Source organism: Callithrix jacchus, chromosome 8 (genome assembly GCF_049354715.1).
Source record: "Callithrix jacchus isolate 240 chromosome 8, calJac240_pri, whole genome shotgun sequence".
Taxonomy (NCBI): domain Eukaryota; kingdom Metazoa; phylum Chordata; class Mammalia; order Primates; family Cebidae; genus Callithrix; species Callithrix jacchus.
This window is the reverse complement of record NC_133509.1, coordinates 55,826,122-55,845,413: the sequence shown is the minus strand read 5'-3', so window position 1 is coordinate 55,845,413 and position 19,292 is coordinate 55,826,122. Positions and strand designations below refer to the sequence as shown.

Here is a 19,292-nt window from a genome sequence, read left to right as displayed (position 1 = left end):
ACATGGTGAATCCCCATCTTTACTAAAAATACAGAAATTAGCCAGGCATGGTGGCGCATGCCTGTAATCCCAGCTACACAAGAGACTGAGGCATGAGAATTGCTTGAACCTGGCAGGCAGAGGTTGCAGTGAGCTGAGATTGTGCCACTGCAGTCCAGCCTGAGCAACAGACTCCATCTCAAAAAAAAAAAAGAGACTCAGTGCATGATAACACAAAGAATGGGTGTCAGCTGCCTATATAAACACGTTCAAGAGAGATCCAAAATTCTGATATATAAATTTGAAATGAAAAGAACTTATCCCTTTTTTTCCTGAGATGGAGTTTCACTTTTGTTGCCCAGGCTGGAGTGCAGTGGCACAATCTCAGCTCACTGCAACCTCTGCCTGCCAGGTTCAAGCAAGTCTCCTGCCTCAGCCTCCGGAATAGCTGGGATTACAGGCATATGCCAGCACGCCTGGCTAATTTTGTATTTTTAGTAGAGACAGGGTTTCTCCATGTTGGTCAGGCTGTTCTCAAACTCCCAACCTCAGGTGATCCATCTACCTTGGCCTCCCAAAGTGCTGGGACTACAGGCGTGAGCCACTGTGCCCAGCCAAGAACTTATCTTTTTAAAAATCCCCTTTTTCAACATTGTAGATTCAAAATCAATTCTAGTTGTAATCAGGTATATGGGGGCTAAAACACACATCTGACTACTTTAGTGCTGGATCCAGAAATCCAGTTGTAGGGATAAAATTTCAGTCCAGTTTGTATCTCATCAACTTCATAGTGATAATTATGTATTGAAGATAAAATGTAATTCATTATTAGGATGATTTCCTTAGAAATAATTAGAACTGAAAAAAAAAAGTTACTCACTGTCTAGTTCTTGCTCTAGAATATCTTTTCTTGACTCCAGGATCTGCCACAGTTTAAGATATGCGTATCCTACTTCTTCACATTCCTTGTCTTCTTCATCCAGAGGATCACTTACCACTGTAAACTTTAAACTAAAAAGAAATTGCATTTAACTCAGCACTGTTGATACCCTTTATGCTTTTAAAATAAAGGTAAAAGTAATCAGAAACAATACAATGTCTTCTCTGAATCACTTTTCCCTTGCCTCTATTTTACAAAATGACAATAAACAAAGGGAGAAATTGGTGTAATTTAAGTAACAGTCCTTTTAGAAGAGGAACCCAAGATAATGTAGTCGATTCAAGTTGTCTTAAAACTATCAAGATATAATTTCCAGTAAGATGGTTCATAATTTTTTTTTTTAAGAGATAGTCTCACTCTGTAGCCCAGGCTGGAATGCAGTACCACAATCATAGCTCACTGCCACCTGAAATTCCTGGGCTCAAGCAAAGTTCCCACCTCAGTCTCCTGAGTAGCTAGGACTACAGGTGCGCACCACCATGCCCAGCTAATTTTTATTTCCTTTTATTTTTTGTAGGGATGAGGATCTCATTATGTTGTCCAGGATAGTCTTGAACTCCTGGCCTTGAGCAATCCTCCCACCTCAGCCTCGAGCGTAGCTGGGATTACAGCAGTGAGCCACTGTACCAGACAGCTTATAATTTAGTTGAAAGATATGAAATGGACAGTGAAGATGTTTCACAAAACAGTAACAAAACAATGGTATATTTAAACGAAACAAAACAGGATTATGGGAGTTAGAAGGAGAGGCTTTTTTTTGAGACAGTTTGCTTTTGTTGCCAATGGTGCAATCATGCAATCGTGGCTCACCACAACCTCCAACTCCCAGGTTCAAGCAATTCTCCTTCCCCAGCCTCCCGAGTAGCTGGGACTACAGGCATGAGTCACTACACCTGGCTAATTTTGTATTTTTAGTAGAGACAGGGTTTCTCCATGTTGGTCAGGCTGGTCTCGAACTCCTGACCTCAGGTGATCCACCCGCCTTGGCCTCCCAAAGTTCTGGGATTACAGGTGTGAGCCACTGCACCGGGCCAGAAGAAGAGGCTTTAAATTTAAAGTTGGTTACCATGGCAGAGCAAAGGAAACAGAAGGAATGCATAATTGCAAAATGCGTATAAAAGATATATTTTTTTCCTTTTGGATTTTTTTTCCTTTTGACAGGGAGTCTCATTCTATCGCCCAGGCTGGAGTGTAGTGGTGCAACCTCAGCTCACCGCAACCTCCGCCTCCCAGGTTCAAGCAATTCTCCTGCCCCAGCCTCCTGAGTAGCTGGGATTACAGGTGTGTGCCACCATCCCTGGCTATTTTTTGGTTTTTGTTTGTTTGTTTGTTTGTTTTTGAGATGGAGTTTTGCTCTTGTTACCCAGGCTGGAGTGCAATGGCACGATCTCGGCTCATCGCAACCTCCGCCTCCTGGGTTCAGGCAATTACCCTGCCTCAGCCTCCTGAGTAGCTGGGATTACAGGCACACGCCACCATGCCCAGCTAATTTTTTGTATTTTTTTTAGTAGAGACAGGGTTTCACCATGTTGACCAGGATGGTCTCAATCTCTTGATCTTGTGATCCACCCACCTCGGCCTCCCAAAGTGCTGGGATTACAGGTGTGAGCCACTGCGGCCAGCCTTTTTTTTTTTTTTTTTTTTTTTTGTATTTTCGGTAGAGACAGGGTATCACCATGTTGGCCAAGCTGGTCTCGAACTCCTGACCTTGTGATCCAGCCAACTTGAGACTCCCAAAGTGCTGGGATTATAGGCATGAGCCACCATGCCCAGCCTAAAAAAATGTATATCTTAGAGTTGTAAGTCTTGAAGATTATGCTATAAAGCATGCAGCATAGTATCCTGAAGGCAGTAAGCAATCAGTAACAATTGGTATATGGCCAGGCATGGTGGTTTATCCCTGTAATCCCCAACACTTTGGGAGGTGGAGGCAGGAGGATTGCATAAGACCAGAAGTTCAAGACAAGTCTGGGCAGCACAGTAAAATCCCCCCACCCATCTCTATAAAAATTAAGTAACAATTAGTATTATCCTGACAGCCAGAAAGTAATACTGAATTCTAAAAACTGTTAGAATTTGTAAAAAATCCATTTAAATTTTTAAGAGAAAATTAACTTAACATGGCCAGGTGCAATGGATCAAAGCAGTATGGGGGGCTGAGGCAGACGGATCACCTGAGGTCAGGAGTTTGAGACCAGCCTAGCCAACATGGTGAAACCCCGTTTCTACTAAAAATACAAAAAAACATTAGCTGGGCATGGTATCGGGTAATTCCAGCTAATGGGAGGCTGAGGCAGGAGAATTGCTGGAACCCATGAGGTGAAGGTTGCCGTGAGCCGAGATCATGCCACTGCACTCCAGCCTGGGCAACAGAGCAAGACTCTGTCTCAAATAATAATAATAATAATAATATATAAATAAATGTGTTTAAAAGAATTAACATAAAATTCCCCCACACATTTTTTTTTTGAGACGGAGTCTCGCTCTGTCGCCCAGGCTCGAGTGCAATGGTACAGTCTTGGCTCACTACAACCTCCTTCTCCCGGGATCAAGCAATTCTCCTGCCTCAGCCTCCCAAGTATCTGGGATTGCAGGTGCCCACCACCATGCTGGGCTAATTTTTGTATTTTTAGTAGAGACAGGGTTTCATCATGTTAACCAGGGTGGTCTCGATCTCCTGACCTCATGATCTGCCTGCCTCAAGCCTCCCAAAGTGCTGGGATTACAGGTGTGAGCTGCCCCGCCTGGCCACCCCCGCTCCTTTTTTTTTTTTTTAAGATGGAGTCTTGCTCTGTCACCCAGGCTGGAGTGCAGTGGCACAATCTCAGCTCACTACAACCTCTGCCTCTCTAGTTCAAGCAATTCTCTGCTTCAGCCTCCTGAGTAGTTGGGATTACAGGCACCCACCACTGTACCCAGCTAATTTTTTTGTTGTTGTTTTGTTTTGTTTTTGTTTTTTTAGATGGAGTTTCGCTGTTGTTACCCAGACTGAAGTGCAATGGCACGATCTCAGCTCACCGCAACCTCTGCCTCCTGGGTTCAAGCAATTCTCCTGCCTCAGCTTCCCAAGTAGCTGGGACTACAGGCGCGTACCACCATGCCCAGCTAATTTTTGTATTTTTAGTAGAGACGGGGTTTCACCATGTTGACCAGGATGGTCTCGATCTTTTGACCTCGTGATCCACCCACCTTGGCCTCCCAAAGTGCTGGGATTATAGGCGTGAGCCACTGCACCTGGCCTATTTTAACCACTTTAAAGTTTATACATAATTCAATGTTTCTTAGTGTAATCACAATGTTGTGCCATCATTACCACTATCAAATTTCAGAACATTTCATTGGCCAAGTGCAGTGGCTCACACATGTAATTCCAGCACTTTGGGAGACTGGGGATGTGCCCATGAGTTCAAGACCAGCCTGGGTAACATAGGGAGACCCCATATCTCTACAAAACAAATAAAAATAAAAATAAAAATTAGCCAAGCACGGTGGCACACACCTATAGTCCCAGCTACTTGGAAGGCTGAGGTGAGAGGATCACTTGAGCCCAGGAGGTCGAGGATGCAGTGAGCCGTGATCATGGCACTGCACCCTATCTCTAAAAGAAAAAAAGAAAAGAAAAAGAAACTCTGTACTTATTCACTCCCCACTCTCCTTCCCTAGCTCCTGGGAACCACGAATCTACTCTCTCTCTCTGGATTTGCCTATTCTTGACTTTTCATATTTTTATTAATTTTTAAAAGCAAATATTGGTAGCTAATACAGAGTGCCAGGAATAGGACTAAAAATTCAAGCTCCTTGGCACACAAGTAGTCATGAGGTTTGTCCCAGCCCCCCAAAAAAATTCAAGCTCTTAAAAGCACAGCTAAATATGATTAAACTGAAACAAAGGCATTACGTACATTCTCTTTGTTTACACAGAAAGGAAAAAGGAAAAAAAAGGATACATTCTCTGCCCATTAGGCAATATTCATTTGTGATTATGTTTCTCTGTCATTACTGATAACTTCAACAATGCAAAGGGATAATGCTGACTCCCGCATCCCAATTTTCACAGGAAAGGAATGATATCTAGCATTACGATGTGCCAGGCACAATACCAAGTACTTTATGTTAACTATATTATCTCAATTTTATTCTCACCAGAGCCTTCAAATTAAGTTATATCAAAAAGATCAGGCCAGGCACAGTGGTTCAAGCCTGTAATCCCAGCACTTTGGGAGGCCGGGCAGGATCACCTGAGGTCAGAAGTTCAAGACCAGTCTGACCAACACGATGAAACCCCATCTCTACTAAAAATTCCAAAGTTAGCTGGGCATGGTGGTGCATGCCTGTAATCCCAGCTACTCAGGAGGCTGAGGCAGGAGAATCGCCTGAACCCAGGAGGCAGAAGTTGCAGTGAGCCAAGATCCTGCTATTGTACTCCAGGCTGAGCAACAAAAGCTAAACTCCGTGTGGGGGTGGGGGTTGGGGGGTGGGAAGGAGAAAACAAAAAGATCAAAGAGCTACAAAGTCAAAGAGTCTGGAATAAATAAAAACAAGGTTGGTCTGATTACAAAGCCTGTTCTGTCCACTAGACCATACTGGCAAAAAGAAAGCCAAAGGTATTAACAATCAAAATCTAAAATTGAGTAGAAAATAATTACCACTGTAAGGGAATAAAAAAGAAGAGAGAGTTCTGGAAATGCTGGGGGAAAAAAATTGAAAGCTAAAGTTAACATTGGCACAGAAAGGAAAGGACCAAATCACTTTCCATTTCCAAAAATTCTCCAGTCTGTTTAAGCCCACTGTGATACTGAAGTCAGGTTCACTGTTTATTTCAGCTGGCTTCTTTTTTTTTTTCTTTTTTTGAGATTGGGCTCACTCCGTCACCCAGGCTAGAGTGAAGTGGTTTGATCTCAGCTCACTCCATCTCAAGCAGTTCTCCTGACTCAGCCTCCCTAGTAGGTGGGATTACAGGCCTGAGCCACCGCACCCCACTTCAGCTGGCTTTTCAGTTCTTTCTATGACTAACAAAAGACAAAGTAAAAGCAGATTAAACTAATGTATTGGGCCTTTCAAAAAGTAATTAAAACACTGGGTCGGCCACAGTGGCTCACACTTGTAATCCCAGCACTTTGGGCAGCTGGGGCAGGAAGACTGCTTGAGCCCAGGAGCTGGATACCAGCCTGGGCAACATGGTGAGATCCTGTCTCTAAAACAAAAAAAAATTTTAAAATAAGATAAAACACCAGTGTCATATTATCTTATGGACACACATGCAGAGGAGGTATGGATGCCAGATTTCAAAAACAAAAACCATGTGCCTACTTAAATTTGAATTTCAGCTAAACAACAAATAATTTGTGTGTGTGTATATGGAGGCAGAATCTTGCTTTGTCACCCAGGCTGGAGTGCAGTGGCATGATTTTAACACACTGCAACCTCCTCCTCCCAAGTTCAAATGGTTCTCATGCCTCGGCCTCCTGAGTATCTGGAATTATAGGCATGTGCCACCATGCCCAGCTAATTTTTTTGTACTTTTAGTAGAGATGCGGTTTCATCATGTTGGCCAGGCTGGTCTCAAGTTCCTGGTCTCAAGTGATCTGCCTGCCTCAGCCTCCCATAGTGCTGGGATTACAGGTGTGAGCCACCACACCTGCCAAATAATTTTTTTTTTACTCTAAGTATGTCCCACGTTTTTTCTAGAAACTCTAAAAGAAGCCCTTCTTTAGATTATTGGAATAATAAGGACAATTGGCTTTCCTAAAACTTAAAGGGACATCTAAAATTTACTTATTTACGTCGACATCGAAAAATTCCTGCTCGCCAGACGTCGCAGCTTACGTCTGTAATCCAAGCACTTTGAGAGGCTAAGGCACGGGAGGATCATCTGAGGTTGGGAGTTCAAGACCAGCCTGGCCAACATGGCAAAACCCTGTCTCTACTAAAAATACAAAAATTAGCAGGGCATGGTGGTGCACACCTGAAATCCCAGCTACTCAGGAGACTGAGGCAGGAGAATCACTTGAACTCAGGAGGCTGAGGTTGCAATGAACCAAAATCTCACCATTAAGCTTCAGCCTGGGCAATAAAGCAAGACCCCATATCAAAAAAAAAAAAAAAGTCCTGTACAGAAACCATTTAAAAAATCTAAATACAACATTAATATGACAAAAGCATAATATTTGGGCAAACTAGCAACAGTACTGTGTGTATGAGAAATCAATCAAATCATATTAGAATGTCAACACTTTTTGTTCATTCCATTTGGGCACTGTCAGTGTTCAAGTAAACTACTGCCACAAAAAAAGGGGCCCATGAGGGTGGCATGGATGAGAAATGAACTAAACCTGTACAATTATGTGAGCTGGGCATGGTGGCTCACACCTGTAATCCCAGCATTTTGGGAGGCCAAAGAGAGCAGATCGCTTGAGCTCAGGAGTTCAAGACCACTCATGGGCAACATGGTGAAACCTGTCTCTACTACAAACACAAAAAATTGGCCGGACATTGTGGCCCATGTCCATAATCCCAGCTACTTGGGAGGCAGAGACACAAGAATCGCTTGAGCCTGGGGAGGCTGAGGTTGCAGTGAGCCGCCGAGATCGCACCACTGCACTCCAGCCTGGGCAACAGAGCAAGACCCTGTCTAAAAAATAAATAAATAAATAAATATAAACCTATAAGATTATGTAATCAATTAGGTAGTCACAAACATAAATTACACTCAAGTACATAGGATATTCGTTAAGAGTAAATTAACTCGAAAGAAGTTATTAAAATATTCAGCATCTAGTTCTTGGAAGAAAGAAAAAAAATATTTTCAGCATCACCACAAAACTAAACTTAAACTTTTGAATTCCTGATTCAGTATCTCCTGTCTTTCAAAGTGGAAAGCAGATGCTTACTGTCCCTGCTCAGGATCTTGTTCATTCAGCATGTCGAACAGAAACTGCCTTCGGCCTTGCTGCTCCTGTGGGTCCAGGTCTATTACTGTGTTAGGGGTAAGAGAAAAAAGCAAAGAATCATATACTGTTACAATGTGAGCCCCAAGACTCACAAGCAGTATTCATGGTAGTTTTCATAAAAAGATTAGACTCCATGCCTGGATCTAGAATAACATAGACCAACTGCTTTGAAATTCTTTTTTTTTTCCTGAGTTGGAGTTTCACTCTTGTTGCCCAGGCTGGAGTGCGGTGGCGCGATCTTGGCTCATGGATCACTGCAACCTCAGACTCCTGGGTTCAAGTGATTCTCCTGCCTCAGCTTCCCAAATAGCTGAGATTACAGATGCATGACACCACGAGCAGCTAATTTGTAATTTTTTTTTTTTTTTTTAAGTAGAAATGGGGTTTCTCTATGTTGGCCAGGCTGGTCTCAAACTCCTGACATCAGGTGATCTGCCTGCCTCAGCCACCCAAAGTGCTGGAATTACAAGTGTGAGCCACTGCGCCCCTAACCTGAAATTCTTTTGTGTTTGTGTGACAGTCTTACTCTGTTGCCCAGGCTAGAGTGCAGTGGTGCGATCTTGGTTCACTGCAGTCTTCACCTCTCAAGTTCAAGCAATTCTCTTGCCTCAGCCTCCTGAGTAGTTGGGATTATAGGCGCACATCACCATGCCCAGCTAATTTTTGTTTTTGTTTTTTTTGAGACGGATTTTCACTTTTGTTACCCAGACTGGAGTGCAAAGTCACGATCTTGGTTCACTGCAACCTCTGCCTCCTGGGTTCAAGCAATTCTCCTGCCTCAGCCTCCCAAGTAGCTGGGACTACAGGCATGCAGCACCATGCCCAGCTAATTTTTGTATTTTTAGTAGAGACGGAGTTTCACCTTGTTGACCAGGATGGTCTCGATCTCTTGACCTCGTGATCCGCCCACCTTGGCCTCCCAAAGTGCTGGGATTATAAGCGTGAGCCACTGTGCCCGGCCTAATTTTTGTATTTTAAGTAGAAGCAGGGTTTTGCCGTGTTAGCCAAGCTGATCTCCAACTCCTGACCTCAAATGATCTGCCCACCTTAGCTTCCCAAAGTGCTAGGATTACAAGCATGAGCCACTGTACCCGGCCTGCTTTGAAATTCTGAATAAAAATGTTTTCAACATTGATTTTTTTCCCCCGCTTGCTCTGTCACCAGCTTGGAGTGCTGTGGGGAGATCTCAGCTCACTGCAACCTCCGCCTCCTGGGTTCAAGCCATTCTTCTGCCTCAGCCTCCTGAGTAGCTGGGACTACAGATGCCTGCTACCATGCCCAGCTAATTTTTGTATTTTTAGTAGAGATGGGGTTTCATCATACTGGCCAGGCTGGTCTTGAACTCCTGACCTCATGATCTGCCTGCCTGGGCCTCCCAAAGTGCTAGGATTACAAGTGTGAGCCACCACGCCTAGCTTCAACATAGATTTCTACACTTGAATCAAATATGAGGGTAGGAAAAAAAGATTTCATGCATGACTTTCTCAAATTTTCATTTATGATATACCCTTTCTTTAAAAATACTGGACAAAAAAACAAAAACCAGAAACAAAACAAAAAAGTATAAAAATTAGCTGAGCATGGTGGTACGTGCCTGTAATCCCAGGTACTTAGGAGGCTGAGGCAGAAGAACTGCTTGAAACCAGGAGGCAGAGGTTGCGGTGGGCCTAGATTGTGCCATTGCACTCCAGCCTGGGCAACAAGAGCAAAACTCTGTTGAAAGAGAAAAGAAAGAGAAGAGAAAAGAAAGAACAGAAGAGAAGAGAAAGGGGGAAAGAGGGAGGGAGAGAGAGAGAGAGGGAAGGAGGGAGGGAATGAAGGAATAAAGAAAATAAGTACTGGAAAATATGATCCACTGAAATAAGAAAAATAAGTCAGAGAATGACCCGGAGATAGGAAATCTGGTACAGGAGAGAATTTGATCATACTCTCCAAGAGCAGCAGTAATCACAGAGCAGCGGGCTAGAGCGGAATGAGAGGATAGAGACAGGTCTTCAGGAAAAAAAAATGGATGAGAGATAATTTGACAGGTTTATTTTAAAATTTGGGAAGGCTGTTGGATGACATGAAAATAATTACAATATGTATTAAAAGAATAAAGCAAATGCAAAATTGCTGCAAAAAAAGCGTGCAAAGAAATGTAATCACTGCATACTACTTGGTTCTGCAAGAATATTTACATATTCATAACAACAGAAACAATTTAAATTGATTTAAATAAACATTATGATACAATTATATGGGAAGGAAAGGGACATGAGTGTAGTGCAGAAGAACTAATTTTTAAAAAATCTTTTCGTTTTTTTCCTTTTTGTAGAGAATGGGGTCTCACCATATAAGATAGCTTGAACTCCTGGGCTCAAGCTATCCTCCTGCCTCTGCCTCCCTAAGAGCTGGGATTACAGATGTGAGCCACAGCACCAGGTAGAAGAGCTAAATTTTAAGGCCCAAGATAGGAAGTCTAAAACCAGTGAATCAGGAAATTACAATAGAAATGTTACTCGGGGCCAGGCGTGGTAGCTCATGCCTGTAAATCCCAGCATTTTGGGAGGCCAACGCAGGCAGATCACCAGGTCAGGAGATCAACACCACCCTTGCTAACATGGTGAAACTCTGTCTCTACTAAACATACAAAAAATTAGCCAGGCATGGTAGCAGGCACCTTTAGTCCAAGCTACTCAGGAGGGTGAGGCAGGAGAATGGCTTGAACCTGGGAGGCAGAGGCTGCAGTGAGCCGAGATTGCCCCACTGCACTCCAGCCTGGTGACAGAGCAAGACTCTGTCGCAAAAAAAAAAAAAAAAAATGTTATTCAGAAGCCAGGTGTGGTGGCTCACGCCTGTCATTCTAGCTACTCAGGATGCTGAAGCAGGAGGATCATTTGAATCCAGGAGTTTGAAACCAGCCTGAGCAACATGTTCAGACCCCATTTCAAAAAAACAGGAAAAGAGGAAGAAAAGAAATCAATACTCAGACTATGATGGAGGTAAATAACCAAAGAATGGGCACGGTGGCTCACGCCTGTAATCTCAGCACTTGGGGAGGCTGAGGCAGGCAGATCACTTGAGGTCAAGAGTTTGAAACCAGCCTGGCCAAAATGGTGAGACCCCCATCTCTAATAAAAATACAAATAAATTAGCCAGGCATGGTGGTGCGCACCTGTAATCCCAATTACTTGGGAGACTGAGGCACGAGAATTGCTTGTACCTGGAAGGTGAAGGTAGCAATGAGCTAAGATCACACCACTGCACTCCATCCTGAGCAACAGAGCAAGACTCCATCCCAAAAATTTAAAATAAAAATTGCTGAAATGTAGAATGTGTTGGATTGAGGAAGGATGAGAACAGAGGAAGTGATTTGTGAAGAGGTGGAACAAAGGACTGCTTAATGTAAAATGTTTAGGCCCATTTGGTATTTTTAAACCATACACACATAGCACTTTGATAAAATAATGAAGTGAAATGGTTGGATCCACCCCACAAAAATCCAGAGTAGTTCTGACCCTCAGTCTCAATGTTCATCAGACTCCTCTCCCCAGTAACCACACAGGGTGCCTCACCCTTGCTAAAGTGAAAGTGGATTTCTTCTCCTGCCCTAGGCTTCCTTAGGGATACTGGAGTCTCTGTCTCCGACAAGGGTAGGTCGTAGAATTTGTACTCCACGTACACCTGCTTTACATTCTCATCAGACATCACTTCTGCCTCTGGGTAGAAGGTCAGGGAGACAATTTCAATGCATATCTTCTCTGAATCCTGATAAGGAAAATATGTATTTAGTTCCTAGAGGTTAGTGAGGCTCCAAGTGCCTATACTCCATCCAATTAATACATTACAGTACTCTCTAGAAATCAACCATAGGAGTAATCTATCTACTACATTATTCCCCGAGAATCATTTTATAGGTAAAACTGGCATCAAATGACAATTTGACTGTATTGCCGTAGTTAATCGATAGGAAATTTATAAAGGGAACCCAGCTCTTCTCTCTCCCAGCTCAGGGCATCATTTCTCCAGGCCAGCCTTCCTTGGTCATCTCCACATATAAAATGAATCAAAAAAATGCCTGATTCGGAGGGCTGGGGAGGGTGGATGATGGGAGGTTGCTCAGTGGAGGTTGCTCAGTGAGGACAATGTGCATTGTTCCAGGCTTCACTACAGTGCAATAGATCAATGCACTTGCACCCCATGATTATATACAAATAAATAAATTTCTAAGTAGATAGCTATTTTTCAATTTTTTTTTTTTTTGAGATGGAGTTTCACTCTTGTTACCCAGACTGGAGTGCAATGGCGCATTCTCGGCTCACTGCAACCTCCGCCTCCTGGGTTCAAATGATTCTCCTGTCTCAGTCTCCCAAGTAGCTGGGATTACAGGCATGTGCCACCATGCCCAGCTAATTTTTTTTTTTTTTTATTTAGTAGAGACAGGGGTTTCACCACATTGACCAGGATGGTCTCGATCTCTTGACCTCATGATCCACCCGCCTCAGCCTCCCAAAGTGCTGGGATTATAGGCGTGAGCCACCACGCCCAGCTCAATTTTTTTTTTTTTGAGACGGAGTTTCGCTCTGTCACCAGGCTGGAGTGCAGTGGCATGGTCTCAGCTCATTGCAACCTCCACCTCCTGGATTCAAGTGACTCTCCTGCCTCAGCCTCCTGAGTAGCTGGGATTTCAGGTGCGCACCACCACGTCTGGCTAATTTTTGTATTTTTAGTGGAGTTGAGGTTTTGCCATGTTGCTCAGGCTGGTCTCGTACTCCTGGCCTCAAGTGATCCACCCACCTTGGCCTCCGAAAGTGTTGAGATTAAAGGCACGAGTCACCACGCCCAGCCCCATTAAAATCTATACCAAGTATCTAGCTTGGCACAATGCCTGGGACACAGTATGCCCTTAGTGCAACTGTATTAAATATTAACTTGAGCAAGCCCTTCTCCCTAGACTTCACTGTCTTCCTTTGAAAGGGGGAGGATAATAATATATATGTGACCAAGAGAAACTTTAATTTTCTTCTGATTTCCCATACCTCAGGTAAATGAAACTCTTTCCCACCTCAGGGCCTTTACACTTGCCAATTTCTTTGCCGGAGATGAGTACAGTCTACCCAGTAGATGGATAGCTCTTCTCTTCTCATTCTTTAGATTTCAGTTCAAACATCCCTTCCTCAGAGAAATCTTTCCTTAACACCTATTCTAATGTAACCCCCTCCAGTTGCTATTATATCACCCTATGTATTTCCTTCATAGTACTCAGAATCTCAGGCTGGTCTTGAATTCCTGGCCTCAAGCAATCCTCCTGGCTCAGTCTCCCAAAGTGCTGGGATTACAGGTGTGAGCCACCACACCTGGCCTGAAATTGAACTATGTGTTATATTAAATGTTTAAGTCTACTGACTTTGAGTTGTTTCTCCTCACTTCAATATCCTTCATTTTCCTGCAATTCATCAGCACAAACTCCAGCTTTCAAGGAAGAGTTTTCTAACCTCTACAAAAGCAACCATAATTTCCCTTTTCTAATTTCTTATAACAGAGTTTATATTACATAATCTACCCCTTTGGTTTTAGGTTATTCTACATTCTTTTTTTTTTTTTTTTTTTTTTTTGAGACAGAGTTTTGCTCTTGTTGCCCAGGCTGGTGTGCAATGGCTTGCTCTTGGCTCACTGCAACCTCTGCCTCCTGGGTTCCAGTGATTTTCCTTCCTCAGCCTCCAAGTAGCTGGGATTACAGGCATGTGCCACCACACCTGGCTAAGTTTTGTATTTTTAGTAGAGACGGAGTTTCTCCATGTTGGTCAGGATGGTCTTGAACTCCAGACCTCAGGTCATCTACTGCTTCAGCTCCCAATGTGCTGGGATTACAGACATGAGCCACTGCACTTAGCCCCTACATTCTTATTTAATGTTTCTAATGAAGTTAAAAATCATCAGTTTGCTCTGATTCTTTTATTCAGTCACTCACTCAACAAACATTAATTGAGCACCTACAAATGTGCCAGGAACAGTGGCTTAAGTGTAATTCTTTGGCCAAGCACAGTGGCTCACTCCTGTAATCCCAGCACTTTGGGAGGCTGAGGCGGGTGAAATCACCTGAGGTCAGGACTCAAGACCAAACTGGTCAACATGGTAAAACCCCATCTCTACTAAAAAAAGAACAAAAAAAGAGTGATTGTTTTCTACCTCATTTATAACCCACAGGTGAGAAAACAATGATTATTGAATATATCTGTGGATGTTTATTAATATATGTATGTGTCTGCAATTAGTTCTGAAAGAGCTTTGAGGTTGAACTATTAGTTACAGGTTGAGTGAAAAACTGCAGAAATGGAATGATCTCCATGAGCCCTCCCATGAAGAATCCTGTCTTCTCTTCCAGACTCCATCTCCCAAAGCAAACCTGCTCCCCTTATATGGACTTAATGATAGGGGCACCATTTAGGCTGGGCATGAATCACAGGACACAACGGAATACATGGGAGTAAGAGACAAGGGATCCAGATAGAAGTACTGAAGCAAGTCATCATTTACACCATCTCAAGAAAATGATCCTTTTATCTGACTGTACAAGCTAAGCTTCATTAACACAAAACATAAATTTAACTAAACAATTTGCATTTTCCATCAGGTTCATTAAACTGGATTGACCTTCACGTGTGTGGCCACTAAGCACACTGTCATTGTTTACAGTCTTATCTCATATGCAATGATCACTCCAGTGTACTTACAGCCTTAGGATATTTCTGAGACATGGGTGGCACTATGACTTCATCACTGTCGGTAGTTGGTGCTTCACTGACTTCAGAGCTTTGTTCAAAGCATTCCTTATCTGCTAGAGAAGAAGTTGCAGTTAAAGAATTGTTTCAAAACATTCTAGCCCAATAAAAGACCCAGCACACACATCTCCAATCCACTGTCTGGTCACTAGTTCTGAGTGTCTAGATTTTGGCTTCACTTACTAAGAATGAAACCATCTTTTTCTTTTCTTTTGTTTTTTTATGAGACAGAGTCTCGCTCTGTTACCAGCTGGAGTGCAGTGGTGCAATCTTGGCTCACTGCAACCTCTGCCTCCCTGGTTCAAGCGATTCCCCTGCCTCAGCTCCTGAGTAGCTGGGACTACAGACATGCACCATCACACCCAGCTAATTTTTTTTCTATTTTAGTAGAGACAGGGTTTCACCATGTTGGCCAGGATGGTCTCAATCTCCTGACCATGTGGATCTGCCCTCCTGGGCCTCCCAAAGGGCTGGGATTACAGGCATGAACCACTGCGCCCAGCCCAAACCCTCTTTTTCAAAGACATACTTATTCAGAAGCTTGCTATACAGGATTCACTTCTCAAAAAAAGAAAGAGAAAGGAGGAAAAACAGAAAGGAATGCAGGCAGGCAGGCAGGCAGGCAGGCAGGCAGGAAGGGTGAAAGTAAGGGAGAAAGCAAAGAAGTCCTTTTGTGGGAGCTGAAGAAAATGGCCAAACTGAGGAAAAGCAGACTGTATTTTCCAAAGATGGCCTCAAATGATCTCTCTCATCCCACATGCTCTCTCACAATGTGACTGACTTTGACACTGCTCCTATTGAGTGATGGGGTCTTTGTCCCCTCCCCTTCAACTAAGGTGGATCTCTTGGACTGTCTCAACTGAAAGAGCATGTTAGGAGTGATGCTATGTGACTTCTAAGGCCAGAAGACAAAAATGCCATGCACTTGCAAGTTGCTCTCTTGGAACTCAGCCACCAACCTGCAAGGAAGCCCATGTAACCTGCTGACAGCCAGGATTACCTGATTAGCTATGAGGGTGAGCCATCTTGCAAGTTGAACCCATCAGTCCCCCAGCTGAGCTACCCCATCTAATGCCACACAGAGAGAGGAAAAATGAGCCTTCCTCATGAGACCTCCCTAACTTGCAAAGTAGTGAGCAAAAAAAATGATTGTTAAGTCACTATGCTTTAGAGTAGATTATTACACAGCAATAGATTACCAGATGGCAAGCTCTGCCTCTTCTGTATAATTTCTTTCTTTTCTTTTTTTTTAAAGAGACAGGGTTTCACCATGTTGGTCAGGATAGTCTCAAACTCTTGACCTTGTGATCCACCCGCCTCAGCCTCCCAAGGTGCTGGGATTACAGGCATGAGCCACCTTGCCCAGCCTCTTCTGTAAAATTTCAAAGTCTTGATTGTCTGTTTCACTGAGGTCTCAAAGGGAAAAGGTCTGAGAAAACAGGGGCAGCAAAAGCAAAGGCTGCTAAAGGGCACAAGGCTTTGTCTACATACGTGCAATGGGCCTTAAAATCAGGCCCTTTTCATTTCTTGGTGGCCTTTACCTAGTAACCCTTAGATCTTTGTCTAAAAGAATAACAAGCTTCTTTTTCAACAACAACAGCATCTTGCCGCTGATAGCTCCACTCAGATACCTGAAACCAGGCAGATTTTAGCTTTTTATGCCCTTTTTTTTTTTTTTTTTTTTTGATACAGAGTTTTGCTCTTGTTACCCAGGCTGGAGTGCAATGGTGCGATCTCGGCTCACTGCAACCTCCGCCTCCTGGGTTCAGGCAATTCTCCTGCCTTAGCCTCCTGAGTAGCCGGGATTACAGGCATGTGCCACCATGCCCAGCTAATTTTTTTTTTTTGTATTTTTAGTAAAGACAGGGTTTCACCATGTTGACGAGGATAGTCTCGATCTCCTGACCTCGTGATCCACCCGCCTCAGCCTCCCAAAGTGCTGGGATGACAGGCGTGAGCCACTGCGCCCAGCCGCTTTTTATGCCTTCTAACTGGTGGTTTTGATCTTTTTTTAAATTATTTTTGAGACAGAGTTTCACTCTTGTTACCCAGGCTGGAGTGCAATGTCACTCCACTTTGAGACAGAGTGAGACAGAGTTGGCTCACTGCAATTTCTGTCTCCCAGGTTCAACTGATGCTCCTGCCTCAGCTTCCCAAGCAGATGGGATTACAGGCACCCACCACCATGCCTGTCTAATTTTGTATTTTTAGTAGAGATGGGGTTTCACCATGTTGGTCAGGCTGGTCTCAAACTCCTGACCCCAGATGATCCGCCTGCCTCTGCCTTCCAAACTGCTGGGATTACAGGCATGAGCCACTGCGCTTGGCCAGTCTTGATGTTTTGAAATTCATGGAGAACAGAGATATTAAAACAATAATTAACAATTAGGCTTCCACAGAAACAGTATTCTTATTTATGACTAAAAATAGATGACCATATAGTACCTGAGGTTTAGATTACCTCCTGATCTCATCTTTCACCTTCTGTAAGCAGAAAAAGCTAGTAGATACCAATTACACCCACTCAGTCAAATACCTGAAGAAATATAAATTGGGAGTATGGAGATAACTGGAACCCTGCATTCAGGTCTGGATTCACTGAAGCTATCTAAGCACATCATTACTATTTATGCTACTACTTAATGACTAAGGAATATTCCATTACCTGCAAATCATAAGAATGGAATTACTCTCTAATAACCAGGATTTCTTGCCAGTCATGTAAATTTTGCTCTGGGAAATTGTGCGTTTGGTTATTCTTGTTAATCTTCCTTACACTGAGTAAACTTTGATGGAAAAATGGGATTACACAATGAATAGAAAAATTCTTCTCATGAGAAAAATAATTTACACTCTTTTCATTTAAGAGGTTATATTCAAAGTAGCTGTTTGTCAGAAAAAAAGGGAAAAAAAGATTATGCCAAATACAATCAAAAGTGTAAAAATTATACTTTAGGCCAGGCATGGTAGCTCATGCCTATAATCCCAGCACTTTGGGAGGCTGAGGTGAGTGGATCACTTGAGGTCAGGAGTTTGAAACCAGCCTGGCCAACATGGTGAAACCCCGTCTCTACTAAAAATACAAAAATTAGCTGGGCATGGTGATGCACGCCTGTAGTACCAGCTACTCAGGAGACTGAGGCAGGAGAATTACTTGGACCCGGGAGGCGGAGGTTGCGGTGAGCCAAGATCGCGCCATTGCACTCCAGCCTGGGTAACGAGAGTGAAACTCCATCTCAAAAGAAAAAAAAAAAATACAAAAATTAGCTGGGCATGGTGGAGTACACCTGTAGTTTCCGCTACTCTGGAGGCTGAGGCAGGAGAATTGCTTGAATTTGGGATTTCAGTGAGCTGAGATTGTGCCACTGCAATCTAGCCTGAGTGACAGAGAGAGACTCTATCTCAAATAAATAAATTTATACACACAGATATATACTTTTAGAGATTTAGAAAAAAAGTTTAAGTAGTAAAGACTCCCTTTTCACAGTAATTCTATATCTACCTTTGTATTTTTCCTCTCATTATTAAATTTTTCAAGCACATAGAAAAGCCCATAAAATAGGCTGGGTGCGGTGGTTCACGCCTATAATCCCAGCACTCTGGGAGGCCGAGGTTGGTGGATCAGAGGTCAAGAGATCGAGACCATCCTGGTCAGCATGGTGAAACCCCGTCTCTACTAAAAGTACAAAAATTAGCTGGGCATGGTAGTGCGCGCCTGTAATCCCAGCTACTCAGGAGGCTGAGGCAGGAGAATTGCCTGAACCCGGGAGGCGGAGGTTGAGGTGAGCCGAGATCATGCCTTTGCACTCCAGCCTGGGTAACAAGAGCAAAACTCCGTCTCAAAAAAAAAAAAAGGAAAGCCCATAAAATATAAATGTTCAACTTATTACATTTTTGTAAAATGAATATCTGTATCACCGCTCGGCCAATAAATAGAACATTGATAACACTCCAGATTACCAAAGGGTGCCCTTTCCCAATGACAACCCTCTTTCCCTTCCCCTAGGAGTAACCACTATTCTAACCATGGTCAGAACTAGAGTAAGGCATTTGAGGCACTGACCTTAGGCATAAATTCTGAAGGGTGCTAAAAACTCAGTAATCAAGAAAAACAGTTTTTTGTTTTGTTTTGTTGTTTTTTTTGAGATGGAGTCTTGCTCTCTTGCCCAGGCTGGAGTGCAGTGGTGTGATCTCAGCTCACTACAACCTCTGCCTCCTGGGCTCAAGCAATTCTGCCTCAGACTCCTGAGTAGCTGGGATTACAGTCGCATGCCACCACCTCAGCTATTTTTTGTATTTTTAGTAAAGATGACATTTTGCCATGTTGGCCAGGCTAATATTGAACTCTTGACCTCAGGTAATCTACCTGCCTTGGCCTCCCTAAGTGCTGGGTTTACAAGCGTGAGCGACCGTACCCAGTCCACACACACAGTTTTAATGAGAAAATCAAAACTAGTGCAAAAAGCCATAAAGGAATGAAATGTCCAAGTTTTAAATAAAAACAGGCTAACTTGAAATTCACTACCTTATTTTGCTTCCTATTTTTACTACTGAGCTATGCAATCCCTAAACACTATAATTTAGATTTATCTGTTTTTGAAATCTATATAGTCATACATGATATATTTTGTGTATGTTTGGCTTATTTTATCCACAATT

The 19,292-nt window shown here is 43.1% G+C and overlaps 1 protein-coding gene across 4 annotated transcripts in view; it reads right to left on the bottom strand.

The window, feature by feature from the left end:
* The window catches only part of RPGRIP1 (RPGR interacting protein 1), a 90,905-nt gene that overhangs the window by 4,910 nt on the left and 66,703 nt on the right, over nucleotides 1-19,292 (bottom strand). For 2 of the 4 annotated variants that reach the window (XM_035260062.3, XM_035260060.2), the window contains 4 exons: nucleotides 14,586-14,686; nucleotides 11,427-11,619; nucleotides 7,810-7,894; nucleotides 860-990 (listed from right to left, as the gene is read on the bottom strand). In XM_035260062.3, coding sequence (XP_035115953.2) covers nucleotides 860-990; nucleotides 7,810-7,894; nucleotides 11,427-11,619; nucleotides 14,586-14,686 — 510 coding nt within the window. Of the gene's footprint in view, nucleotides 1-859; nucleotides 991-7,809; nucleotides 7,895-11,426; nucleotides 11,620-14,585; nucleotides 14,690-19,292 lie in introns of all 4 variants that reach the window. The other 2 variants (XM_035260059.2, XM_035260061.2) reach the window with 1 other exon arrangement.